The following is a 26,332-nucleotide window of genomic DNA, read 5'->3' as shown; positions in this document are numbered from 1 at the left end:
GGTTGGTGAAGGAAAGATGTGGAAAGGATGCCACAGAGGGCAACGGTGGGGATGAGTGGTGATGCTACCGTGTGAGGGAACGGGGCTGGGGGGACTCAAAATGGCCCTGAGCACCGGGGAAGGCTGTGGGGTGGCGGTGAGGGGATTGTAGGGGAGCAGTGCCGGGTTCAAGCTGCACAGGGCGATGTGTGAGGGGGTCTATGCGGGGGGGGGGGCAGCGCAGAACCACCCCGTGCCCTGCCCTGAGGGCCACGTAGCGCCACGAGGGGCTGCGGAGCTGCGACAAAGGCCGAGGGGGGGGGTCCCTGAGCCCGGTCCCGTGAAGGGGGGGCTGTGGGGGGGGGTTTTGGGGGGGGGGGGGGGGGGTTCCGCCGGTTCCGGTTCCGGCGGGGCCGGGGCGGGCGGGCAGGGGAGGAGCCGGAGGAGCCCCGAGCCTGCGCCGTGCGGGCGGGCGGCGCTGGGACCCGCACAGCCGGGGGAGAGGGCGCCGGGAGAGGGGGCGAGGGGCGAGAGGGGGCTGAGGAGGAGGAAGAGGAGGAAGAGGAAGAGGAAAGAGGAGGAAGCCGGGGGTCGCGGGAGGAAGGCGGAGGAAGAGGAGGAGGAGGAGGAGGAGGAGGAGGAGGGGCAGGGGCGCCATGGCGGCGGCCGAGACGAAGATCATCTACCACCTGGACGAGCAGGAGACGCCGTACCTGGTGAAGCTGCCCATCCCCGCCGAGCGCGTCACGCTGGGCGACTTCAAGGGGCTCCTCAACCGGCCCAACTACAAGTTCTACTTCAAGTCCATGGACGATGACTTCGGGTGAGCCCCCCCCCCCCCCCCCCCCAGGCTTTGGGGCACCCCCCCTCCCGCTTTGGGGCACCCCCCCCTTTGGGGAACATCCCCCGATTTTGGGGACCCCTCCCCTAAAGGGTGGCGGCTGGGGGTGGTGCCCTCCCTTCCCTCCCCAGCACCCCGTTTTGGGGTAGCCGCCCCCCCCCCCGCCATAGGGAGGGGTCCCCGCCGTGCCCCCCGCTGCCTGCATGGGGCTCCCCCCGGTTCTGTGTCCCCCCGGTGTCATCGCCCCCCTATTGTGTTTTAGGGGGCCTTGCATCTCCCCCAGGGCTCAGGGCCACGTTCCCTGCCCGGGAGGGGGGCTGGGGGCAGCTGTGCTCTCCCACCATCCATTTTGGGGAGCGCCATCCATTTTGGCAGCGTCCCCTCTCCCCATCTCCTTGGGAGGAGCGGGGGGAAACGGGGCCGGCTTTCTCCTCCCGGCCTTGAGTGCGGGGTGAGAAGCCCCCCGCTCGGACCCTGGGGCAGCCCCCCAGCAGCCCCCATCCTCTCCCATCGCTCCTTTTGTCATCATCCCGGGCTCCTTCCATCGCGTGCGGAGGTGAGGCGGGCCCTGCTGTGCCTCGCGCCAGCTTTACGCGGGGCCTCCGTTGGCTCCCACCTTTGTAAAGTCCCCGACCGCTCCGGGGAGCGAGCGTCACGTGAAGCCAGCTCCCGAGACCCTTTGTTTTGCCCGAGGTCTTCCCACAGCTGACTCTCCTCTGGGTTTTTTTCTGCACAGCCCCGTCCCGGGAAGGCAGCCTCCCTTGGCTCCCGCAGCGTGACCCTTTCCCATTCCTAGTGGGATTGCAGCGGGTTGCGTGAGCGCCTTCCTTTCCATTTTTTTTCCCCCCTCCTCCCCTCTGAAGATTTAGTGTTTACCCTCGGTCTTGCGGATGGAGGCTGGGGCTGCAAAAGGCTTTCAGTTTTATAGCCTTCCTAGTGTCTTCTCGTTGCGCCAAATACCTCCCTAGGCTGCGAGCTTGGCTCGTACCGTAAGTTAAACAGGGCTGGGCCTGTTCGGGGCTTGGATGGAAACCCGTGTGGCTGCCTCAGCAGGGGGTGCTCTCCCCTCTGCAGCCCAGCGATCCCGGTGCCCAGGTTCCCGTTAGTTCTGGAGGTGCCAGCTTTTCAGATGAGGCTTGAAATTTGGAGTCGCTCCTTCGACCGCAGTCTGGGATGCTCAGCCTCCCGAAATTCCTCCTGACCCAGCGGAGGGCTGGAGAGCGCTCAACAGCTTCCCCGTGCTCTCCAGGCCGAGAGGAGCCCTCGGCCCTCGTTTTCCACCCGTTTCCCCCGCGGGATCAGTTGTCGGCGGATGGTTTCCTGTCCCTCAGCTGTTGAGCAGCGTTGGGTGCTACGAAACAGCTGCCTCTCCCCGGCGCGGAGGGGACCGAGTTTCATTGGTGGGAGAAGCAAATTCTCCGTGCGTGCTGTTTGTAAACAAATGCCTTGGGATCCTTTGAAATGTTGTTCTTGAAGGGAATTCAAGCTTGTCTTGAATGAAGCATTGCCATGTGGGTGGGAGAGCGTCTGCAGAACTATAAACAAAGTTTGGTAATAAATAGCAGCGTCTCGAGCTGCGAAGAGGGGTCTGGTGGCAGCAAAGTTCTGTCTTGTGCCTTTTCATCCTCTGTTTCTTGAAGGCTCCGTGAGAGGAGGCAGATGGTAGATTAATGAAACTTGAAGATCAAGCGGCGTAGGGAGTTCTTGTGGATCCTAGCAGGGAGAGGGAAGATCGCTCAGGAAGACCCAGCGAGGTTAGATGCGTTGAAAATGCAGGAGGGGAGAGTTGGCTGGGACAAAGCTAACTCCTAGGGGAAGAAATGCCCTCTGGAAGGGAAGGTGTGTGCAGCCCAGCAGCTGCAGAGGTCTTTTTGGGCTGTGTGGAGGCTGTGTGTGAGCTGCCCATCCCTGAGTGAGGTCCTGTGGGGTGAACTGCATGGTTTGGGCAGCACGTGCCGAGGCCTCACGTGGAAAAGGGCCCTCGTGGCGGGGTGCCCAGGATGCCCCATCAAGAAGGAGGTGTTTGGGTCTCTGCTCCTGCCCGGATTGCTGAGGAAAGGATTGGTGCTTGGCTGGAGCTCACAGGGAAACGGCCAGACCAGTCCAGCTGCCGCATTGTCTCCGAGAAGCCCCGCAGCCCCAGGCAGCACTTGAAATATTTCAGGCTCCCCGGTAATTGGTGTCCAGGAGAAAGCAATCAGCCGGTCTGCGGGGAGACACGGGGATGGGAGGGCAGGAGGCACCTCAGCTGCTTGCTAAAAGCCTGTAAATTTATGAGCGATTAGCGAAAAGCAGCAAGATTAATGCTGGCTGTGTTCAGCCAAGGAAGGGCGTTGTGTGTTTGGGCATTTATCCCTCTGGCCCCCTCTCCTCGAGGTGCCCTCTGTGTCGGGCAGCTGATCGACGAGGGGGCAAGATCCTACAAAAACATTGTAGATCCTTTGGCTTGTGAATTTCTGTAGTGCTCGGAGCTTTTGTGGGGTCCCTGTGGCACGAGGCGAAGTTCTCCCTGCGACCCAGCGTTGCTTCTCACTTCTGCTGCCCAGGTCGATTTGGTTTCTCCCTCTTCCTCCTCTTTCCAGGCTGTGCATCTCCAGCCAGGCGTTCCCTTCAGCTCACCCCATCCCCAGGGCAGTATCACAGCCGCGGTCTCGGTGTGTGGGATTTTTCATTCTTTTGTTTATCTTGTTAATATTTGTTTGCTCTGAGAATCAGGGCGGTGATGGAGCAGCTTCAGTGTTTACATCTCCTTGGAAATGTGAACTGAGGCTCCCCAGGGTGGCTGTGGGGCTGTCAGGCTACGCCAGGAGCTAATCCTGGTCAAAGTGCTCGGCCCCAAATCACGGGGACACCAGAATGGTGCCACATCTAGGCAGGAAGGAGGAGAAACGAGAAAAATTAACGTACCTGGTGGTGGGGAGAGGGGGTGCGAGCAGCAGGAGAGCCGCAGCGTTTCTCTGCCTCAGCAAACAGTCGGAGGATCCAGCCTGTGCCCGGCTGTGTGGAGCGGGGACTTCAGGTCCTCTTGGACCTGAAGCTGCTTTCTGTGGATGGTGCTTCACTGGGAAGCGTGGAGATGTCCTTCGGCTGCTAAGATTGGAGAAGGAAGGTTTTTGTCTGCAGCTGGAGTCTTTTGATCCAACGTTTTCCAGGTAAAATCTGTGCGGTGCTCTGACTACTTGCGAGATCCATGTTCCCCACCAAGCCACCCGCGGGCTTTTTGGGGAGCTTTGGGCAAGCTTTTTAATTCTTGCCTGTTTTCGCTCCTAATCTGTGCAATGGAAATTTTAACAGAGCTCCTGTGCGCTTGTGAGCTTTGTGAGCAGGTGATGGTGTGGGTCTGAGTGCCGCAGCTCCATAGCAGCGCTCTGATCTCCGAGGTGTTAGATCTCCTGGGGACCTGTGCAGTCAGGAAGGGAACAGCCACGCTGACGGGTCGTGATAGTGTGTGGTTTGTTGGGAATTGGGCTTCAGAGATCTGTAAGCATCCCTCCAGCCCCTGTCCCCCACAAGAAAGGTGGGGGACAGGGGCTGCCTTCTCTGCGCGGCACATCTTTCCCCGGGGCAGATCTTTGTGTGCGTGCTTCCCCCAGCTAACTGCTGGTTTCTCATCTGCCCATGTGGCTGGTGCAGCTCTGAGGACGTCCATCACTTGACCTGTGGTTTCTTTTAGCTCCATTTTTTACTTGCAATTGATGCTACTCGTTGCTGTTGATCAAGGTGTTCCAACAAGGGCTTGCTGACGTTTAAGTAAGACTTTTCAAAGCAGTTTCAGTTAAATGAGTGCAATTTGTGCGTCCGGGTAAGTCCCTAGCACCTGGCGGGAAGTTCTTGCTCCCTGTCTTGCCACAAACCCTGGGGTGCCTGTAAGCCTGAATTTCTTCAGCGTATGGACAAAGCACTTGGGTGAAGCGTCTCTTGTGATCGTTTCGCTCATCTCCACTTCCCTCAGACCTCTTCCAGGCAGGAGGGAGCAGCAAGGGACGTTTCTCCTGCAAGGGGACCTCCCTCCCTCACCTCACCTCCTCATCCTGCATTTGGGAGGACACTGGAGGCTTGGGCTGCAGCGGTGGGATGCTGCTCCTGACTGCAATCACAACTTCAGAGCTGCAGCGAGCGCTTCCTAGGTCTCAGCTGTCAAGCGAAAATTGGTATCGAACTAATCATTAGCCTGGTGTCTCATCCAGACCTGCTTAATTATCACCTGCTCTCCAAAGGCGGGTGCGAGGCGGTGATTAGGGCGATGCTCTGGAGGCAGAACAAAGCGGGCCCTGCTGCAGTTCCCAGGGCAGGGGTCAGATGCCGTTGGTATTTGGCGACCTCATCTCCTGCACATGTGCGCTGGGAAGCGCGGTGACGCTCGCTGAAAGGCCGAGTGATTTATTTTTATTGCAGGATCTTTTTGAAATCGATGCCAGCAGTGACTGTCCTTCTGGCTTAAAGCGTTTTGGAGCTGGGGAAGGGATCCTAAGCCTAATAAGCGGTGTCAGTCCTGCAGCAGTGGTGAGCTGCTGGCCTGGTGCCCCTGCCTTCCCTGCCAGCTTTTTGTAGCAGGAGCTGAGGGGGGATTTATTTTGCCTTTTTTGTTTTCTTCTTTTAATTTTGAACTGGAAACTTTGCTGTCTGCAGAAGACCTTTGCTTGTGCCATGCTCCCGGCGGAGAGCGCTTCCATGTCATCATGGATGTCACACAGGGAGAGGTTGGCAAGAAGTCTGTGCTGAGGCTGTGAGCTGAAGCTCCTCCAAAACCGTGCGACTCCTCTGTATGCCCACTCCCTTTTGCTGCCTCTGTCTGACAGCACCGGCCCCGCTGCGAGGTAGCCGTCACTTCTCTTCAGCTCCAGGCCAGAAGGCCAGCAGATAGCTCATCTCTGGGGTGCAGGGAGGCCTGCTGGGTCTTGGGGGGTTCCCCAAATTGATGCTGGAGAGGTGAGAAGAGCTGAGGGAGGTGGAGATCTGTGCTCCTGAACCCGTGGTGGCCGTGCATGCTGCTCCTTCTCCGTTTCTGGAAAAGAGAAACAGGTCCAGCTTTCAGGTCTGTGCCCGAAGTGTCTTGCCTTGCGAAATGAGGTGGGCTCTACCATGTACGTTTCCCTCCTCGGATGGAAATGTCACCTGGCAAACTGACCAGAAGCTTGGTCCCACTCAGCCACGCGAGAGACTGCAGCACCTCGTCTTTCCTTTGCCCTGCCCCAGAGGATAAATGCCCCAGAGCTGGGACGTGCCCGGGACACTGCCCGTGCCTGGGGTGTCCCGCTGGTGCCGGAGCTGCTCCTGGTCGTAGCTGCTGCTGGAGAGTGTCCCCAGGCGTGGTGGCGGTGGCCTGCGGCGGTGCCAGGGCTGGGGTGCACGTGGGGAAGGTTTGGTGGTGGCGTTTGCTCCTTCCCCAGGCTGTGCCGGGAGCCCTGCTGTTCGGAGCCGGCCGTCACGGCCCTGTAGGTGCCCGGCTTTGTCTGCTGTGGTCGGAGCCGTGCTCGCCAAGGCCACGCTGGCTGGTGGCAGTGTTGGGTGATGGCAGTCTGATGGCAGTCAGAGCCTGGTTTCTTTGCCCAGGGGTGGCGTTCTGAAAGCCAAGTTAGCCAAATTGGGCCGCGGACCAACTGCCCTGGGGCCTTGTCTGTACTATGCAAACAATGAAGCTCTACAACAGCTATTGAACTTGTTTGCAGCTAGAGCTGGTCAGAATTTTCTCCCGAAATATGGTGTCGTGTCGAAGCCAGCATTTTTCTTGGAGAGGTATTGTTTTCAATTATGTTTTTGATGGGAACGTTTCTTAATTTTATCCGCTCTTGTCTCTGGAGAAGCAAAAAGGTCAAGAAACCTTTGCCCATCTGTGAGAGCAAAGCTGTTTTGGTGCAGTTCTGTGTGTTGAAACCATTTGAAGGGCTCTGTTTTGAATTCCTGCACAGAACAGAAACCTACCTTGATGTCGCAAGCGTTGTCGTGAAGTGAGGCTGTGTGTCCTGGCTGTCTGCCCCACGGCTGGGCACACACAGTTCGGTCTCTGACATGAGGTCAAGCACCATTAAAAATGGCTCAGAAACCGCCTTGGGGGCTTGGCTTGTGTGCTGGTCGCTGTCACAGGAGCTATTGATGATGGAGGAGGCCACTGCCCAGTCTTCCAGTTCCCACCCAAGTGCAGATTTAAGCATTTCTTCTAGAATCTGCCCGCACAGCGGGTGCTGGAGCTTCCCGGTGGCAGCACCAGAAGTGACCTCGCTTCCCTGGTGGCTGTGGGTGAGAGCAGGACCAGCACCTGGGGACAAAGTGGCCGGTGTTGGACTCTGAAGGAAGGTGGTGGTGTACAGGGATGGAGGCTGAGCGCTCTGAGTCCTTTCTATGTCCAGGTTTTACCACCATGGTGAGCTTGGGGATGCTCAGGGCAGAAGGGCACTGTGAGAATAAGCAGAGAAAACGACACCGACCGGGATTAGCTGCATGATGTGTTTGGCTTCAGTCCTTTCGGTGGGCATCCAACCCTCTGTCCTGACCTGGAGGCTGTGTGTGGGGAGGCGTAGGGAGCATAGTTAAAATTCCTCGAGTCCTTTTTGAGCCTCCTTGTGCTGGAAGGAGTGGGAAGCCTCTCGCGTGTCTGCGCGGCGGTTGCTGAGCTGCTCTGAGCCGAGGGTCTCTCTGCTGTGCTGAACTGCTGCTCCTCCACCCTTGACTGCATCCAAATAGATAGAACAATGTTGTGGTTTGGGATATTTGATCCATGTAAAAGCCTGAGAAGGAAAGCTGGGCCTGCAGAACGCAGCACAGGCCGTGCCTGCAGGAAATTGCCTTCATGTTGTCACACACCAGCTTCACATCGCGGCGCGCATCCGACGAGGCAGCGGCCGGGGCTGTGTGTTTTTGGTGTTTCCCATTGATTTCCTCCTCCGTCCATCCCCTGTTTGTTATTTGGAGCCTGCCCTTCTGACCTGCGCTGGCTGGCTGGAGGTTTTGCACAAGGGGGATGTGGCACCACGTGGCTGTGTTGCTGCAGGGCCCCTGGGCCGGCTCGGTGAGTGAGGGAAAGCTTCGTCCTGCTGCTGGCCACCTCGGGGAATTTTTGAACCAAATCCTTTCGTGAAAGCTTTTGGGGAGTCACTGAAGTGAGGTACAAATACGGCAATTAATCTAATCGTTGCAATTTTGTATGTTTTTTTTATATAATTCCATAGTGGCCTAGGAGAACATGGAGTTTTTGGCTTGTGAGTATGGCTGTCTGCACAGAGCTGCTTTGGAAAGCTTGCGGAGCTGCAGTGTTTGTGTCTCCCCGAGCCCCTGCTCTGAGGCTCTCGGTTTCACTTGTTTCCATCGCTGCTGTTTTTGTTGTAGCAATAACATCGAGCCCGTGCAGGAACGGGCTGAAATTCTCTGGAGGCTTTGGCAGGCAGAGATGCCTGATGCTGCCCTTCCTGTGCCGTGTAATCCCATGCCGCAGCGGAGGGCTGGGGCTGCCGTCATTGTTGTGGCAGTTATTTATCGAAGGAGACGTGCCAGAGGTGGTGTTTTTCCAGAATAACTATTGAAGGCAGCAGAAGCAGCATTTGGGTACCCTCCTCTGCTCTGTCTATGGAAGAAGAGATCCTGGGAGCGGCGACTGCAGGGGGAATCTGGTCCTGGCAGAGGACAGGAGCTGTTAGGGGCAGGGCTTCTTCACGTGCCGTGGAGCAGGGATCTGTTTCTGGGAGAGCTGGCACTGGCCGCAGCGTGGGCAGGCTCTCCTGCTGCTTTTTGAACTGCCCCTAGTGTTTTGAGGGGAATTCACGTGCTGCGTGGCCCCTCTGATGGCTGGCAGCTGCTTCTGGGGTACGGTGAGGCTCTGCCGGAGGGGTCTGTGTTTTGGGAGCTGTGGCTCTGCGTGGATTATCTCAGAGGGGACGCTGGTGCTGGCACATCAGCCTGCCCACAGGACTTGGTCCTTGTCCCTGGGCATCGTTCTGACCTGCTGGACTCTCACGGTCCTTTCGTGCCTCCCTGCCCATGAGCAAATTGGTTGTCCCCTGTGTGCCGAACCCCCGGGTTGGGCTCAGATCTGCACTGAGCAGTGTCAGAAGCGTGACCAGAAGCGTAGCTTGGCTGCCTGACGGGATCAGCCGGGCACAAGGCTGCTGCTGTGTTTGGCCCCAGGGCTCAGCAGCTTCTCAAATTGAAGCTTTTTTTTTTCTTCACCCCCCTCCAGAAGCTGTGATGGGTATGCAAACTCTGTCCTGCAGTTTGCATACGGCTAACGAGCTGTCCCGGTTCCTTCAGCCCTGCCTAGCTCAACCAGTATTTTAGTAGTTTAGTGCCATTCACCCAGACTTGCCCGTGGGCCCAGCTGGGGCCCTGCTGTGCTGGAAACCTGTGCCGGGGCTTGGTGCAGGAAGTCTTGCCACTGCATTGTGCTCGCTCGTTGGAATGTTTTCTCAATGACTCCAAGAAGGGTGGATTTCCATGGCCCTAGCTGCACATCAGTCCCCTGTGGCAGGCCTTCCTGTTGTCTTGGGGAGCTGATAAATGCACCTTTAGGTCCTGAAGGGGCTCATGTGAGATGATTTCCCTTCCAGACGGAGCTGTGGAATGATGTCAAACTCTTTAGGTTACATAAATCCAGTTATTCCCAGCCTGGGCATCCTGGTTGGAGTTTCAGGAGGTGTCTTTGCCAGCCTCGAAGGACCTGGGAGCCCTCAGCCTTGGCTTTGGGACCCTCTGCAAGCCAACGTTTTGAGACATGTGGTGACTTCTGGAGGTGGCTGGCCATTATCCGGCCCGCGGTGCAGTTGTCGGAAGGTTTTGGATGGTGTGTGTCAGGTCAGGCCTGGGGATTTGCAGTCAAAGAAAAGCAGCAGCTCTGGGCTGGCCTCCGTCCCGCAGCGGTGGCACGTTGCTGTGGTGCTGCAGAGCACCGTCCTCTTCTGCACTGTGGGGGAAGTTATCCTCTTGTTGGAACGGCTGCTGATCCCTGGTGTGGAGGCAAGTCGCGGCAGGATCTGGGCTGGTTTCTGTACATGGCACCTCGCACGGTCTCCTGACTAATGCCAGTCATCACTTCCAGCCAGGCTGCTGAAACGCACGAGCCTCGCTGCTTGCAGAAACGCCTTCCTTCCAGATCAACACCATGGCCTGCACCCTGCATCAGCGAGCCTCTGATGCTCCTTTGGAGGAGTCCTTGGCAGATGACAGTCTCCTGGCTGCCTGGAAATCGCCTTGTCCAGGGGAACATCCATCTGGTATCAGGATTCCTGTGGGCCAGGCCTTTCATGAAGAAAAGAAAGAGAAGCAGGAATTGCCATTGCGGAGAATAAACCAGCAGTGGGGTGGAGACAGCTCACATTTTCCTCGCTTCTTGGCTAATCAGATTCCTCTTAATTTGCAGTAATTGATTGGCTCCTGCTTTACAGCTAGCTGTCACCCAATGTCTGGGCCTCTAGTTGAGAGGGTTGTGTGCCAGCACTCGCTGGGTTTGGTTGGGACGGGAGCATCTTGTCTTTTCCTTCCAGCAGTCGAACAGTGTGTGCTTGTTCGCTGGGTGCTGACTGCAGGACAAGCACTGCTGGCCTGGTAAATGATGCTTGGTGGGAGATCGAGCTGCTCATTGCGTTGTTCAGCCCTGAGTCTCGAAAGGAGTTCGGTAAAGATGGATTGATACTAGCTGAACTAAATGAAGTATATAAAGCGCTACTAAAATATTCTCTGTTCCCTGTCTGGCTGTACAGGGAATTTCTTGTCGCATCCCCTGCACTGATGGCATCAAAAGCAGGAGACCAGGTGGAACAGCTACCCTTCCTCTGCCTCGGATTGGTTTTCTCTAAGGGTAGACCAGTTATTTAAACCATGTCTCGTGCTTTGCTTTATCCAAGTTCTTCCCTGCAAGCTCTTCCCCATTTTGTGGTGAAGCGAATATTTCAGGTTTTCACCTTTATCCAGGACCTGAAGGTGAGGAAGGAACAGGACACGTGTTGTTGACCTAGCGATGGTCAGAAGTGTTCTTAAGAGTGTTCAGCCTCCCTCATGCTCTCTGCTTCCAGCATTTTGGGGCCGAGGGATGTAGTGCCACTACTTGCCCTTTCTTCAGGGTGCTGCGATAGCCTGGGATCAGGGACAAAGTTTTGTCTTTGCTGCTATGCAGCTGCAGCTCTGAAAGGCCCTTCTTTGCGTGAGACCTTCTCATTGTCTTTGGCAAATGTTTTGTGGTAGAACTTAACGTTTTGAGCTTTATTAACTCCCTGGTGTTTTTATAGGGGTTGTCCGTATGGCTGATAGACCCAGTTAGCAGAGATGTTGCCGCTGGTAGTGCAGCTGGGTGTGAGCAGTAGTCTTATCCTCCAAGGCCCCTTGTTCCCACCAGGTAGGACGCTGGGCAGGTTTCCTTGGGAAGCTCACCCACTTGTTTGTGCCAGGAGAGGGGAGCGTGAGCTGGTGTCTTGAGGGCAGGACGTGTGGAGGCTGTTTTGTCACCTCCAAGGGGAGATGTGTCATTAAATACAAATCGTTAGCATGACAGGGGAGTGAACCTCGCTCCTCCCCGCAGACATCTGCCTCGCTCTGTGCCTTCCCAGCCCTGCTCAGGACCAGCAGGGAGGTGCTGGGGGAGCAGGGGGTTGGTGCTGGGCAGGGCTGCGGTGCTGGGAGCCCGGACAAGGGGGTGCTGGTGAGCAGCTCCTTCCTCCCCCAGGTGTGCGAGCCCAGGCCTTCAGACCTCGTTTCCCACCCTCCCCCTCTCCCCGTTTTTCCCCTCTTCTCCTCTCCTTGCTCTCCCGCTGAGTTGATGCTTTTCCAGGAATGAGCTGTACTGCTAGCCCAGCACATTCCACAGCGGCAGCGCTTTTTTGGCAGGAGCTTTGCCTGCCGTTAAGAAAAAGCAGGACTGACTTGGCGTCCCTCAGCCGAGGGCCAGAAAAGGAAGGCCCTGGGCCCACCTTCCTCATGGGGCACGCAGAAGCCTCCCCCATGCATTGTGCCTTCCTCCTTCCTCCCATGTGTGGCAGCAGCAGGTCCTGGCATCGTGCTGAGCCCCCCAGGACCCTTTTTAGCTCCTTGCTATCGGGCACAATCATCTCCATAGTGCCGAGTCCCTGGGCGTTGCGGGGAGCCTGCTGCTTTTCTAGCTGGAGAGGGGCGGGTGACGGCTGTGGAGAATTGCAGGGAATTCCCTCTGGGGCCTGGGGAAACCTCTCTGGCCTCGACAGAAGAGTTGTGACCGACAGAAGTGTTGTGACTGCTGTGCTGGCTGCCCTCAGCGAGCCCTTTGTGTCCCCCCTCTGACGGGCCCTGTCCTTTCTGTCAGCCATGTCGCAGCTCCGTGCTGCGGGCTCTGCCCGATGTGGCACAGACCAAGCCTCCTCCTCGCCATCAGTGTGAAATATCAGTGCCAGCGACAGGATTTTGCCCTGTTTCATAAACACGTCCTTCCAACTGAGGCCTTTTTGTGCCTGATTCCTGTCCCACCTTGACCACAAGCCCAACTTCTGGTCACGGCTCTGCCTGGGGGTGTCTCAGCTCCCCAGAGGTCCTTCCTGCGGGCATTTTGCCTCAAATCTGCCCTTCTCACGAGGAGCCCTTGCACCTCCTTGCACCCTCGTGCCGTGCTGCGTAGGCAAGCTCTCAGAGCTGCTGAGGAGCCGAAATGGAGCTACCGGAGCAAGGAGTCTGGCCGGGCTTCTGCTGGGAGTTCCCGTTTGTCCTGATTTCCAATTCAAAGAGCCTGAAAGTGTCACTGCACCTTCAGGGGCCTGGAGCAGGCTCCCTTTGATGCCGTCTCTGAATGGCCTTCTGGGGGCTGTGGGGGCTGGAAGCATCGCCCAGGATAGGATTAATTCCCTCCTGCAGCTGGGGTGCTGCCCCCTCCCTGGGTCGAGGCCCGTCGGGCTGGTTTGCAGAGCAGAGCCACAGCCAGATGGTCACTGCGGAGATCAAGGCGGGACGGGGCTGCCCGCCCTTCAGCTCCCTTTGAAATCCAAGTCTGAAACTTTGCTTTGATAAGCCCTGCTCCCCGGCAGGCCTCGTTCCCAAGTGCCATTCCTTCCCCAGTCCGTGGGCTAGGTGAGCAGTAGGGCTGTCCTGTCGTCCTCCACCCAGTGACACCTGCGTGACTGAGCGCAAGTCTGGCTGGAGCCAAGCATCTCCTGGATATGGGGGCTGTGGTGTGTATCCAGTGTGTTAATTAGGAGATCTTGGGGAAAACAGTTGACATCTTAGATGTCTGTTCGGTCCCTGTCCTGTTGACCATCAAGGGAAGAGCACAGCAAGCTCTGGGGTGCACGGGGAGGCTTTGGAGCAGCAGTGGTGAATGGGGTTGAGGGCGGTGGGGGTGGTTACAGGCTGAAAATGACAGGCTATTCTGTGCTTTTGCTCTTAGGCACCGTGTCCCTGCTCCTGAGGAGTGCAGGTAGTAGCTCGAAACGTGATCTGCTCCCTGAGAAATCCTCATAAAGCACCCTTGGTTTGTTAGGAGAGCAGAGGTGACCTCCTGCTCCGTGCAGAGCTGTGTTATCGCTGTGCTAGCAGGGCGGTTGCTTGGTGTTTCTTGAAAAAGAGCCATGATACAGAGGGTGCTGCAAGGTTGGTCACGTTCCCACAGGGACCTGGGGTGTTGGGTGTACAGGCAGGCAGGAGCACAGCAGTTCCTCTGGGGACAGGGATCTGACAGAGCTAAAACACTCACAGATCTGTTTCCCTTCTTACACTGCTCTGAAATAGAGGCACGATGGAAAACACCGTGTCTGAGGATTTAGGGGGGAAGATAAAATGGGGAACAACAGTCTCTATTTACCCTGAGAGAGACCTTCTCACCCCAGTGCACTGCACACTTGGATCCTATGTTCTCCTCCTCTGCATGGAAGATAAAAATACAGTGAGGAAGACCCGAAGACTTGCCTGGCTTACGGAGACAGACACCTCAAATCCTCTAATCCTGTTTGATGCGTGCTGCTTGCCTGCGAAACCCAAGGTCTCGCTGATACACGTGTGATCGCTGGCGTATGTGTTCTTTGGTTGGACCTGCAGCCCTTGAGGGGATTGTATCCCCACGGGAAGCACGTGTCATGTCTGGGCTTAGTCTAACAGGCGAATAGTTCGCGTCTGAAATCTCAGCTCTGTTGGAGAATCGCCCTGTCCAATTTTCTCTTCTGGTGAAATGGCTGCAGAGCTTTTGAATCCTGAAGAAGGGAGAGGAGGGGGGTTTTGCTCCAGAGCTGGGCGATGCTCACGTTTGGATAGTAACACACGAAGGTGTTTCCTTTTACTGTTCGGCATCATTCATCTATACAATCGTTTGGAGACGAGACATCCCTGCCCTAAGGCGTGTGTATTACAGGTCTGGAAAATGAGATCACATTTTTGGTGTGCAAATCTCTGAAGCCTGTGCTATCAGATAGGAATGGCTCCTGATTTATTTATTCTTTCTGTGGTTCTGTGGGGTGCAGGAGATGGGGGCTGTTAAGGTCATAGGAGTGGCCTACGTAAGCTGTGCACTTTTGGGGGGTTGTAAGAGGAGGATAACTTCAACACTGAATCTTTTTTTTTTTTTTTGTGATCTTGGAAGAAATGTCACTGTTCTGTGAAGTTCTTTAAAGAATTGAATTAAACAAAGAAACAGATCTTTATTTTTTTTCATCTACTCTGCTGGTTTTAGATCTTCTTTTTAATCTGAAGTTGTCACTGCTTAGCTGTGCTCTCAACCTCTGCACCTCCCCTGGTAACAAAGCTCCTTTTCATCCTCGCCATCAAGATGTCTGACGTGCGGGAGGGATTGCTTCCCTTCTCCGGCTTCTCCGTGCTGACCCCCCCACCCCCTCCACCTCCAAATTCAGCTTTTTGGAGTTGCAGGACTCGCCATATCCTGCGATTTTCCTTTCTGAGCATCCTCCCCCTTAGGTAGACGAGCTGGGGGACGGAGTTGCCGGAGGCCAGCAGTGACCGCTGCCGAGCTGCGGCGTGCATCCAAGCCCGAGGCTCAAACCCTCCCACCTGAGCCTTTGTGAAAGCCTCCAGGCTTTCTTCTCTTCCCCGGGCACGGCAGCTGCCGTTCCTCCATCTTAGCTCTTTGTCAGGACCCCGCTGTGGCTGGCGGGCCCTGCTCAGGAGGGACCTGAGCTGGCTGGAGCTCGCAGCTCCCTCGTATCCGCAGCCTCGCCTGGGCTGGAGGCCACCGAAGGGAGGCTGGAGCGCGGCAGCTGCGCGCTGCTAACCTCTGCGTGGCCGGGGTTTCTCTCACAGCATTCTCCAGGGCAGTTTTTTAGTGCCTCCTTTCTCTCCTGTACGCGCTCTCTCCCTTTCCCCACCTTCCCTTCATTCCTAGGACATGACCGTGTGCTATCAAATACCCTCTCGTTTCCTGAGCTGCTCCAGGACTCCCTAGAGAAGGCAGCGCCTACCCGCCCGGCTCCGCGTCCTCCTTGCTGGAGCAGGAGGGGAGCTGGCAGCGTGGCACCTTCCCAGCCCGTGGGGAGAGGAGCCGCTGGCTTTTCCGGAGCAGCCGGGATGGGGCGAGGGCCGGAGCTGGGTTTCCTCCCCTCCCTCACCGCCCTTCCCCCTCCAGCTGCATGGGAGCAGATGTGCTGCTTGTGTCAGCCCTGGCAGGCCCCGCTCTCCTTTCACCAATGCTCTGCAAAACCCCGAGCCTGGCTCCCGCAGCAACCAGAGCCTCGTCCCCTCCTCCCCCTCGGCCTGGCCCCGCGCGCAGCCGCCCCCGTGTCACTGGGGATGGAGGCTGAATCATCCGCCCACTCGGCCTGCCTCGCAGTAACCCTCCCTCTTTTCTCTCTCTTTCTCTCCCTCCCTCCCTCCCGCAGGTCTCTTTGTTGGAAAATTCAATGCAGATGAGCAGTTGGGGCTGCGGGCCGGGCGCCCAGCAGCACAGCAGCTCGGCGCAGAGCTTTGCTGCCGAGGGGAGGTCGGACACAGGCTTGCCCTGGCCGTGCTCGGGCTGCCTCCCTCCAGCAGGGAGCTTTCGCTGGCCCTCTGTTCCCTGCCACGTTACGCACACCCCCGGCAGGGCTGCGAACCCGTGGGGAAATGGGAAACCATCGTGACGGATGGCAAACTCAAAGCAGTCCCTCTGAAATCAGCTTTGGGCAGATGTTTTCCCTGGGTCGTGGGGGCTCGTGCCCAAACGGAGAGGTTTTTAGGGATCCAAAAGAGCCAGAACGCCTCCCGGGGCTCCTCTTTCGGGCTTCCCATGCCCAGACCCTACAGCGGAGGGCTCTTCCCAGCAGAATCGCAGGGAGGTTTCCCCACATGGCTGCCTCCCCGTGCAGGAGGAGAGACGTGGCACCGCGCACAGCTCCCCCAGAGGCTGCTCGGTCGCCGGCTCCTGCCGCGAACCTGAAGTCCTGCTGGTGCCAGAAGCGTGGCTCGAGCGGGGTGCCGAGAGGCGGGGGCTCGGCCGAGGAATGCCGGCCACGAATAGCTCGGCAGGGCGCGAGGAGTGCTGACGGACGGGAGCAGAGCTGCCCAGAGATTGCAGCTCGGCATGTGCCCGACCCCAGCCCAGCGCTGTCAGCTTTTGCCCTGCGGGGTCTAAATATAGAAATCGTTGGGATCCACGGTGATAAACAGCACAGCATGGGGGGAAAGGGGGTGCTTCATGGGGCCAGGAGGGGAGAGAACTGACCCTGGGGCTGTCTGGGGTAGGAGTGGGGTAATGGGAACGACGAGCCACCTGTGCTCAGACAGGAGCTGCTTGTTCTCCATCAGGCACCGTGGTCCCGGCCAGGAGGGGGCCGGGGGTGCCTCCTCTGTCCCCACCGCAGGAGGAAGGGCTCCGTTGTGCCTAGGGTTGGTCACCCCGACCCTACGACTGTGTCACCCCATCCCTGCGCCCACAGACGGGACTGTGCATCCCGGAGCAAGCAGCGTGCGGCGCTGGGAATTGGCCCTGCCTGAAGCTCTCTCTCTAGGAATTGGACAGAGGCCAGGCTACTGGCGACAGCATGAATGGATGCGAGCGCGGCCAGGCCAGGGTGCGTGCCTTGGGAAGCGAGGAGACGACAGCACGGCTGCCTTGGAAAGGCCTGGGAGCCGCCGGGGACGGGGCTGAGGGGGAGCCTGGATGTGTTGGGTGCTCAGCCTGGCCTACGGGGCTTCAGGAAGAGGCTGGCACTGAAGGAACATTGGGCTGGAAGGGTTTTAATCCAGCCTCCCTGCTCCTTTCCTGCTTTTCCCCGCTTGTTGGAGGAGAAAATGGCACCCGTGTTGGGAATGGGGCCGGATGGCTCAAGCTGGTCACCATCCCTGCCCTCCTGGGGGCGGCTAGTGTTTGCCGGTCCCTTTGGCAGCCCCCTTTTCGGGCAGGGCTGGTGAGCCCCCACTGCCTGCTCCCTCTCGGCCCGGAGACGCCGCTCTGCCGAGCCTGCGCAACCCGTGGGGCTGGCAGGGTGGGGCGAGGCTGCTCCCCACGGCCGGCAGCTGGAGCCTGGTTCATTTGCCTTCTGCTGGTGCCCCGGCGAGGTTTCCTGCCCCGTTTTCGGCGACTGCTCGGCTCAGCGGGGAGCCCGGCACCAGGTCCCACGGGTGCCGGCGTGCTGAGTCCCCGTGGCAGTGGCCGGGCCGTCGGGGTGATGGGTCACAGCTCCGGGTGCCACAGCTGCGTCCTCGTCGATCCTCCGTGAGTTGGGGACTGGCTTGGGGACCTTGAGAGCTGCTGATGGGATCCCACCTCTGTGCGCTGTCCCTTACGCTCTGCTGCTTTTGTAAGATGCGATTCCCCTTTGTTTCACGTTCCTCCTCTAGTTTTTGTTCCTTTTTCTCTTGGATTCTTTTTCCCCCGAACATAATCCACGCACTGCTTAGTTACTCCATGGCTTTCTTTAGCTATAATGCATCAAACTACTTTAAATATAATTTGGAATTTGAATTTAAGAAATACCCCAATCTGTAAGCTGTCTTTGCATTGAATAAAAATGCTTGAAGTGTCGTCAGTTGAGTATAAAGGGACAGGAGCTTGCTCAAAAAGCCTCCTTTGCCATTAAATTTGCCTTATCAGAGATGGTATTAATTGCATCTGCTGCATTTACAAGTTGCTTTTGACTGCGTACGCACTGGGGGAGAATTTATTTAGGTGCCTAGCGATATTTAAACTGGGAGGAGTTTCATCCTCAGAGCGAGCAGATGTTTTTAGTGCTGGGGGAAGAGAAATCTCCGAGCTCCCTTCGCTGCGAAGAGGCTGTTTGTGTAACGCAGGAAGATGACACTGTGGCACAACTATAAAGCTCGATGGGATGTTGAAATATGATGTATGTAATTAAACAGCGACAGTACCATTTGGGAGGCAGCGTGTTTAATGCGTTTCACTTTCATCTGCTGGAAGGCTCTGGCAGAGGCTGTGATGATTTCAGATCTTTCTAAAGAGGTTCAAATTATGTGTTTCTTTGGAAATAAGCAAACTGGTGGAAATATGGATCTGAGGATTCTTTTTTTTTGGACTGATTAACATATCTGAGGGCAGAACAGCTGGGTGCATCTGGGGGAGGCTGTTCTGCCCTGGGTTTCTCCCCTCCAGCCTGGCAGTTGTGGCTGTGGACACAGAAGGGGCCGTGCAGCCCCTCTCTGCACCCCCAAATCCAGGCTGTTTGTTGTCGGGCACAAGCACCCCGCGTTCAAAGGGGGAAAACCTCTGAAGCTCCGGCTCTAACTGCCTGCTCTCCCTTCCGCAGGGTGGTGAAAGAAGAAATCTCAGACGACAATGCCAAGCTGCCCTGTTTCAACGGCCGCGTGGTGTCGTGGGTAAGCGAGTCCCTTCCTTACCTTGCTGCCTGTTTCTCCTCCCTCCGTTTGATCGCGTAGTGCCAAGCAAAGCACGGCGACCTCTCTGCACTGCCGGAGTGCTGACTGCCGTGGAAGCTGATGGAGCGGATTACCGTGCTCCAGCCTCTCTGCTGGAGGCTGAGCCGCGTGCTGCTGGGTCCCCCAGGGCCGGGCAAGACGTGGGATGATGCCTCTGCGGAGAGCTCACCGTAAAGAGATGCTTTTGGCAGAGGTGGTGGTCCCAGCCTGTAACCCGTGTGCCCCTACGGCAGGGTCAGCTTCCCAAGGAAAGTCCCGGTGCGGTGACTGGCGCAAAGGGCTTTAAGTGACTCTAGTGCTGGTGAAGCGGACTGGATTTGGCTGCCTTGAAGACTAAAGGTACTGCCTGGGCAGCTGCAGGACAAGCTTCTCCCTCCGTGCCGTGCCATGCACATGCTCTGCCCCCTGCCCGCATGCCTGCCTCGGCCCCAGCGGGGACCCTCTGTTTGGGGGAGGAGAGGGTGTTGGTTTTCCATGGCCCGTCATCCCTTTTTCCCCGCTGCTGAGCTGCAGTTTGTGCTGATCAGCGTGTGTACATCTACCCCAGGAACACAACCAAGCCCTGGGTGCCAACAAACAGCCCATAAACAATGAAAAATCTCCAGCCTCTTGCAAATCGGGCTGGGTGAGACCTAACTACCTCTGTCCCTGCATCAAACAGCAAGGTCTCACCAGTGGTGAGGGTGCTGGGGTTTTGAGGCTCCTGCACGGAGCGGCCGTGCTGCGCTGCCCTCCCTCTAGCGGCTGTAGGACCCCTGGCAGCACGGCCTGGACACGGCCCCAGGCATCTCCCCGCTCCTCCATTTCTGTTTTCACGTGCTCTGCCAGAGCATCCCAAGGGCTCCGAGCCATTTCCATCACTTTTTCGTTATTTTTTTTAAACCTGGCATGCTTTTTGTTGCGCTTCACATCTCCATGCAGCTGCCTGCCCTCATTGCAGTGGCTTTCTGGGGCCGAGGGCTCGGTGCAAGTGGCACGGGCCCAGCACGGTTTGTTCTGAGCTGCCTGCAGACCATTAGGGTGTGCTTCCATCTGCCAGGGCACCGTGCTGCTGCTGCTGCAGCAGCCTCTGAAACCCTGGCTGCTTGTTGTGCCCAGGGTCCTTGCCTCCATCAGCGCTCCTGCACGAAGGGTGACAGCAGGCTCAGAGACCCCTGTGCACTGCTGATGAACCGTTTTCTCTCCCTGCTGGGAGTCTCCCTGTCTGTGAGTGCTTTGGGGCTGGGGGAAGCACTTGCTTGTGCCAGACAGGCTGGAACGAGGTTATTTTAGGAGCTCGGTACTAATTTTAGCTAGAGGGGGAGATAGGGGCTTGGGGCTGAGCAAATATTTCCTGACAGTGAAAGAGGCAGGAGGAGCGTGGGGTGGTTGTCAATACCTTCCCTGGAGGAAATCCCAGCCCCAGGAGGACGGCAGGAGCAGTCCCCTGCTCAGGACCACCCCTCTCCTCTCTTCTCCTCTCCTCGGTGCTGTTTGGCAGCTGCCTGCAGCTCCTTCCCTCCGACCGGATTTATTTGCCTGGTCTGAACTCCAGCGCAGAGCATTATCACTTTTCCCTAGGCAGTGCCAGCCACTTCCAGCATCTCCTTTCCCCGTGGCTGCTGGAGCAGGGACGTGGCCCTCGGGGAGTGGGATGTGGCCTGGGAAGGTGCCTGGGGCTCGCTGGAGGCAGGGAGGCTGAGCTGGGTGTGAGACCAGAGCTGGTTCGGCACTTGCAGGGCAGGAGCTGTCGGGCTTGTCCCGGGGCCTGCAGGACGAGCTCCTCAGCTTTTGTCAGCCCCGGGTGCTCTCTGCCCTGTCTGCTCCCTGGGCTGAGGCTTTCTCGGGGCTGCTCTGTCTCCCTGGCACCCCTGTCTCTGTTCCCAGCGCCTCCCCGGCAGCAGAGCGTTCTCCCTTTGCCCCGTGATGATCTGTTGGGTCCCTCCTGTTGAGCTAGAGCTGTTGAGCTCTAGCCTTTCACCAGGGACTTGCTCCCTGGCTTAAAGGAGGGAGGGCTCCTTTCTGGGCTCTGTCAGCTCTGCTGTGTAGGTCCCTGAACGTCTTGTACAGAAAAGGCTTTTTGTTGCTTTCCTGCCCTGCCCGATGTGAATTAGCCCAGCACGGTGCAGCTCAGAGGTGGGGGCAAACCTGCATAAGGAGTGATTTTGGGGGAATCACTTCCCCACGAGCTCAGCTGAGCAGTTTCATCCCCTTGGTGAGCCCATTCCTGCAGGAGAAGCTCCGTCTTGTTCCCTGAGCCCTGAAATTGGTGGTTTATCTGAGAGCCAGAGACACGTGTAGGTGAGCCTGGGCTGCCTCAAAGCACAGCCAGTAGAAATAGTTCCTGGTTTTTTGACCATTTTTTGAGTTTCTGCACCAGGGAAAGCGCTGAGCCTCCCGGCAGCTGGCTGGAGGCAGTGCCCAGGTGGCTTAGCTGGGCACAAGCTGAAAGTTTGCACAGGACTTGTGGAAGCCAGAAAAAAGAACACACATTGGAGTATTTCAAAGCCATCCTCAGCCCGGAGCTGTTACCCCCAGCTCCCACGGGCTGGGAATGTGAAAGCCCTGCTGGGTCCCAGAGCCTGCAGGCCAAGCTGTGCTGGTTGAAGTGGAAGAAGGAATGACCGGTAGCGGTTTCTTCCGATGGAGGCAGAGCTTGGGGATCCTCTCCTCGCCACGAAGACACGTGCTGAGGTTACCCGAGCTTAGGAGCTGTGCCGTGGGGGTGTGCAGGTGCCGTCTGCGCAGGGCTGTCAGCCTCCTGGGCCTCGCTGCTGGGTCAGGGATTGGCGAGACACAGCAATTCTGGAAAGGATCGAGGGAGAACCTTGCTACGTGCTTGGCCTTTCCATACCCATTCCCAGGCATCTGCTGCTGTCACTGTCAGAGATGGGGTCCTGGGCCGGACAGGCTCTCGGCCAGCTTCTCTGGCCACTCCTGCAGGTGTTTTCGCCCTCCCTCATCCATTTCATCCTCTGTTTCGTCCCCCCAGCTGGTGTCTGCAGAGGGATCCCATTCGGACGCGGGGTCGGTCTGTGCCGATAACCAGACAGAGCTGCCGCCGTCCATGGAGCGCACGGGAGGCATCGGAGACTCCAGGCCCCCCTCTTTCCAGTGAGTTACTCAGACCCCTGTCCCGGTTCCTGCGGGACCCGTGGTGGCTTTGCTGTAAAGCGGGGTGGGAAGAGCAAGGGCTGGGACGCTGCTCCCCGAATTGGCAGGGATCACAGCCAGCACAGGGAGGGTGGCGGGGCTGGGAGCAGCTTCCAGGTGGAGCTACGTAATTCAGGGAGCAAGGACATGCTGAAGGTGGTGCAGGGAAGCTGGCACAGAGGTCAGCTTCTCCTAGTCCTCTTCCTTACACTCATAGGTGCGCTGTGACTGCTCCCCACCACCTCTATGCCTGTCCCTGAGAAAGGGAAAATAACCGATGGCTGGGGGCTCGTGCTGGCTGGTGGAGAGAGCCTGCTGAGGCTGGGCCTGGTTGGACATTTGTTCCTTTTCTTCATTGCAGCCCTAACACTGGGGGGAGTCGGGAAAACTTGGACAACGAGACAGAGACAGACTCAGTGGTGTCATCGCAAAGGGAACGACCTCGTCGGAAAGATGGGCCTGAGCATGGTGAGTGCTGGCAACGCCGCAAGAGCTCTGCTGGGGCATGGTGTGGGGCATCAGCTGCAGACACGGGGCAGCTCTGTCTGCTCTGTAGATCCTTCCCAGCACAGAAGGGCCTTGTGTTGGAGGCAGGATGTGACCCTTGTGCTGCATCAGAGCTTGGTGATGAAACCCTTGGGGGCAAAGGAGATATCTCCTGCAGAAGTCTCAGGGGCAAGACAGAGACAGCATATCCTTACTCCTTAGTTGACAAGTGAAGCATGCTGTAGCCTTGTCACGCTGTGCTGCTCCTCGCTCTGCCTCCGTTCAGCTGCAGCAGTCTTCTGCAGTTTTAGCAGCCTTGTTCCTAGTGGCCCATCAGCCTTTTCTCCATCCTCTAGTGGGGTAGATTTGGTAACCCACAGAAAATGGATCTGATCCCAGGGTGGACTCAGAGCCTGGCTGTACTAGATGGTGTCTGATGGCCAGATTAATTCTGAGAAGGTTGCCATGAGCCCTGCAGAGGGGATGGGGGTGTTTCCCCGTGGTCTGTCTCAAGCACGCTGAGTCGTCTTGTTTCACAGCACCCAGGGTGAACGGTACAGTGAAGGGAGAGCGGCGCCGAGACCTGGGCGGGTACGAAAGCTCCTCCACGCTCATGAGCAGTGAGCTGGAGACCACCAGCTTCTTCGATTCTGATGAAGATGACTCCACGAGCAGGTAGGAGTGCTTGGATCTTGGCAGAACACTGGCTTCCCCCTGCCTCTCAGCACAGAGATGCCATTGTAGGGCATAGAAATTCCAGGCTTCTGCATCCATGCTCAGGCTTGCTGTCATCTCAGAGCTCACCCAGCATGTCCCCCACAAACATGCCCTTCTCCTCTTCCCCTGCAGCTCTCTGTTCTGTGTTCTTTTCTGTGACTTTCTCTGACTTTCTGTGACTTTCTGCCACCACCCCAGCAGCAGAAGAGCTGACTCTGGCTTTTGCCTCTAGGTTCAGCAGTTCAACAGAGCAAAGCAGCGCTTCCCGTCTGATGAGGAGGCACAAGCGACGCCGGCGGAAACAGAAGGCTCCACGCATTGAGCGGGTACCCAGGGGCTGTGGATCCCGAGGGAGGGCTGTGCAGGGCAGGGTGGGCTGCCTGGTGGATCTCTCCACTTGGTGCTCCAGGGCTGATCAGGGATACAGCTGTGTTTGCTGTGGGCGGGTTGAATTCAAGCAGTGAGATTTCATAAAATGCTGCGGATCCTTCAGTGGGGCCAATGTAGCCCAAGAAATGGGACCACAGACCTGGCTGTGGAGGGGTCGTAAGGGCTGTGCTGAAGTCCTTTAGCTCTGCAAAGCTCCCAGCATGAGGCTGGAGTTGTGGGTTGTGGCTGTGGTGCCACGGGGTGCAGGTGGAAGGGCCTGGGATGGTACCGAGGCACCATAGGACATCTTCTGTTTCACTTCTGTTGCAGTCATCGTCCTTCAGCAGCATCACAGACTCCACCATGTCCCTGAACATCATCACTGTCACGCTAAACATGGGTGAGTGGGAGCTGTGCCTGCAGTCCTTCCAGGGCGAGGTGGGGTGGGGGAGAAGGAACTGGGGAGGGGGTGAAGAGAGCACATACGGGGAGGTGTGAGGGATGGGTTCCTTAGGAAAGTGGCTTGCCTTGAAGCAAAGAGCTTCTCAAAGAAAAAAAGAGTGTCTCAAAGGGCTTCTCTGCATCCCAGGAGGTCTCACTGGGAGGGAGAGGGGTGCAAGTGCCCATTATTACTACGTGGTTCATCTGAAGTTAGGGCTGCCTGGTGCCTGCTGCTTTCTGGTGTCTTACTTCTTTTCTCTTTCCATCCCTGCAGAGAAATACAATTTCCTGGGCATTTCCATTGTGGGACAGAGCAATGAACGCGGGGACGGAGGCATTTACATTGGCTCTATCATGAAGGGCGGTGCTGTGGCAGCTGATGGCAGGATTGAGCCAGGAGACATGCTCTTGCAGGTACTTCACGCCCACGTGCTTCCATCTTTGAGGCTGGGAGAGCAGCAAGAAAAGACCCAGAAGCCTCCCTGCGCGCTCTGGCAGGCTAAAACCCAGGAAGCTGCTTTTGGCAGAGGGAAGCTGAGTCACTGCTGAGCTGAGCGGGGAGCTCAGCCTCTGGTCGCATCTCTGGGACTCACCCCTTGGTGTTGTTTGCAGGTGAATGACATCAACTTTGAGAACATGAGCAACGACGATGCTGTGCGGGTGCTGAGGGAGATCGTGCACAAGCCGGGGTAGGTACCGAGGCTGTTTCTTACCTCCGTAGGCAGCTGTGTGGGGTGTGTTTGGGGCGTGCAAATCATGTCTTCCAGCCACCTCTGCCAGCAGGTGTGCAGGAACCCAGAACTTAGGATTTTGGCCTTGCTTTGATTCCTAGATTTTCATACCCAAAGCAGGCATTGCAGCCAACAGAGTGGTGACAAATTGGGGTCCCTTTTTCTGGGGATACCGTGTTATCTTTTTGCATAGCCTGGCTAACAGGAGGGTTATTGCTCCAGTTTGTCCACGCCTCTGAGGAAAATTATAGCTGGGGAGGGACAAGGACACTGTACTGGCAGCTTCTCCCCATCTGGCAGGAGAGAGCCAGCATACAGCAACTGCAGTGGGTCACGGAGGGCTTTGTTTCACCAGGCTCTTGTTCTAACTTGTGCCTTTTTGCTGCAGGCCCATCACCCTGACGGTGGCCAAGTGCTGGGACCCCAGCCCCCGAGGCTGCTTCTCGTTACCCAGGAGTAAGTGGATAGCTGACCCACCCTTAACGCTGGTGCCCAGCTCATGTGAGAGCCCTGCCTTAAGCACTTACTTGGTTGTTGTCTTGTTCCTTCTGTGTGTGTGTGTGACTCCCTGTGGCACTGAATCGGGGTTTGGTGGGGTTTCAGCTCTCCTCTAGGGAGGCTGCTATGTCCAATTCCCAGGCCCAAATGCCCACGAGCCCAGCCCTCTTTCCCACATCACGCTGGGGACGCGTTTCACTGGGGCAGGGAGGTCACTTGCTCGGGGCGCCAGAGGAAAGAGAAACCCCTCCCTGAGCCATAGGGGGATCTCTCTCTCTGCACCTGTCCTGCTGACCCTCCCTCTCTTCTTTCTCTCCCAGTTGCTCCCCAGCGGATCTGGGCTGGGCCAGACTCTCCATGCTCCGATCCGGGTGAGTCCCGGCAGATGCTGGGGATGCAATGGGCTGCGCTGAGTCCCCGTCCCTCCCCCAGAGGCTGATTTGTTGAGGAAAGAATTTCTTAGAGCTGCTAACTGACTCTCTGTTCGTTGCAGGTGAGCCCATCCGGCCCATTGACCCGGCAGCCTGGGTGTCTCACACGGCAGCGATGACTGGCACCTACCCAGCGTACGGTATGAGTCCATCCATGAGCACAATCACTTCCACCAGCTCCTCCATCACCAGCTCCATCCCAGAGACCGAACGTAAGTTCTTCTCGTGCCTCCGTGCTCCTCCCGCTGCACGGCTTCCACGCCTTCACTGTGCTCTGAGGGGAGCAATACATCTGCCTGGGGACAGCTGGGCCGGGCCAGGTCTGCCCTGCCGAGGGACTGGGAGGGAGGCAGCCCTCACCAGGCAGGTGCCTGGATCAACGCGAGCTCTGGCTGGGTGAATTTAGACCACATTTTCATGCCTTCTGCTTAAGGAGAGTAGGAGATCCTGGATGCGATCCAGGAGCTGTGGCAGCTGCAGAGAAAAGGCTCCGAGAGCAGTCAGGGAGTTACCAGCTGAGAGCGTGAGGCCAGAGGGATTAAGCAAGACCCTCCCAGACAACAGCCAGGGCAGGATGGAGAGGCTCTTGCAGCGGGGTGGGGGCCTGCTGAGCACAGCAGGACTCTTTTGGTTCCTTTCTCAGGGTTTTGGGTGATTGTAGCATGCAGAACCCTGAAGCAAGGGTCTAGAGACTTCAAGTGAGGCAAAAAGACAGGAGTTGGTTTTAAGTTTTTGAGGAGCGACCAATTCCCGTGCTGGGCTCTGTGGGCTCAGCTGGCAGCTTTTGGATCCCAGCTGCTTGAGACTGGCTGGGAGAACGGAGACTCTAGCTTGGGTTTTGCACAGGACCTGTGCAAAAAAACAGCTGGCCTGGGAAGGATAGCACTGGAGGGGGGTTACGCCAGCATGCCCCTGGGGCTGTCTGCGATGTATTGTTCCCTGACCCATTCCTC

The 26,332-nt window shown here is 57.3% G+C and overlaps 1 protein-coding gene across 10 annotated transcripts in view; it reads left to right on the top strand.

The window, feature by feature from the left end:
* The first annotated feature begins 432 nt into the window (after window positions 1–432).
* DVL3 (dishevelled segment polarity protein 3) overlaps window positions 433–26,332 on the top strand; it is a 29,643-nt gene continuing 3,743 nt past the window's right edge. For 2 of the 10 annotated variants that reach the window (XM_027464190.3, XM_027464191.3), the window contains exons 1-11: window positions 435–802; window positions 18,445–18,514; window positions 21,546–21,667; window positions 22,068–22,174; window positions 22,732–22,867; window positions 23,142–23,235; window positions 23,609–23,678; window positions 23,994–24,133; window positions 24,332–24,408; window positions 24,839–24,906; window positions 25,442–25,591. In XM_027464190.3, coding sequence (XP_027319991.1) covers window positions 636–802; window positions 18,445–18,514; window positions 21,546–21,667; window positions 22,068–22,174; window positions 22,732–22,867; window positions 23,142–23,235; window positions 23,609–23,678; window positions 23,994–24,133; window positions 24,332–24,408; window positions 24,839–24,906; window positions 25,442–25,591 — 1,201 coding nt within the window. In that variant the 5' untranslated portion in view covers window positions 435–635. Of the gene's footprint in view, window positions 803–17,238; window positions 17,397–18,444; window positions 18,515–18,890; window positions 18,914–21,545; window positions 21,668–22,067; window positions 22,175–22,731; window positions 22,868–23,141; window positions 23,236–23,608; window positions 23,679–23,993; window positions 24,134–24,331; window positions 24,409–24,838; window positions 24,952–25,268; window positions 25,320–25,441; window positions 25,592–26,332 lie in introns of those variants that run through there. The other 8 variants (XM_027464186.3, XM_072042721.1, XM_072042716.1 and 5 more) reach the window with 8 other exon arrangements.

This window comes from Anas platyrhynchos, chromosome 9, assembly GCF_047663525.1.
Source record: "Anas platyrhynchos isolate ZD024472 breed Pekin duck chromosome 9, IASCAAS_PekinDuck_T2T, whole genome shotgun sequence".
In the NCBI taxonomy this organism is placed as follows: domain Eukaryota; kingdom Metazoa; phylum Chordata; class Aves; order Anseriformes; family Anatidae; genus Anas; species Anas platyrhynchos.
The sequence above is the reverse complement of the archived record's forward strand: the minus strand, read 5'-3'. Positions and strand labels throughout refer to the sequence as shown.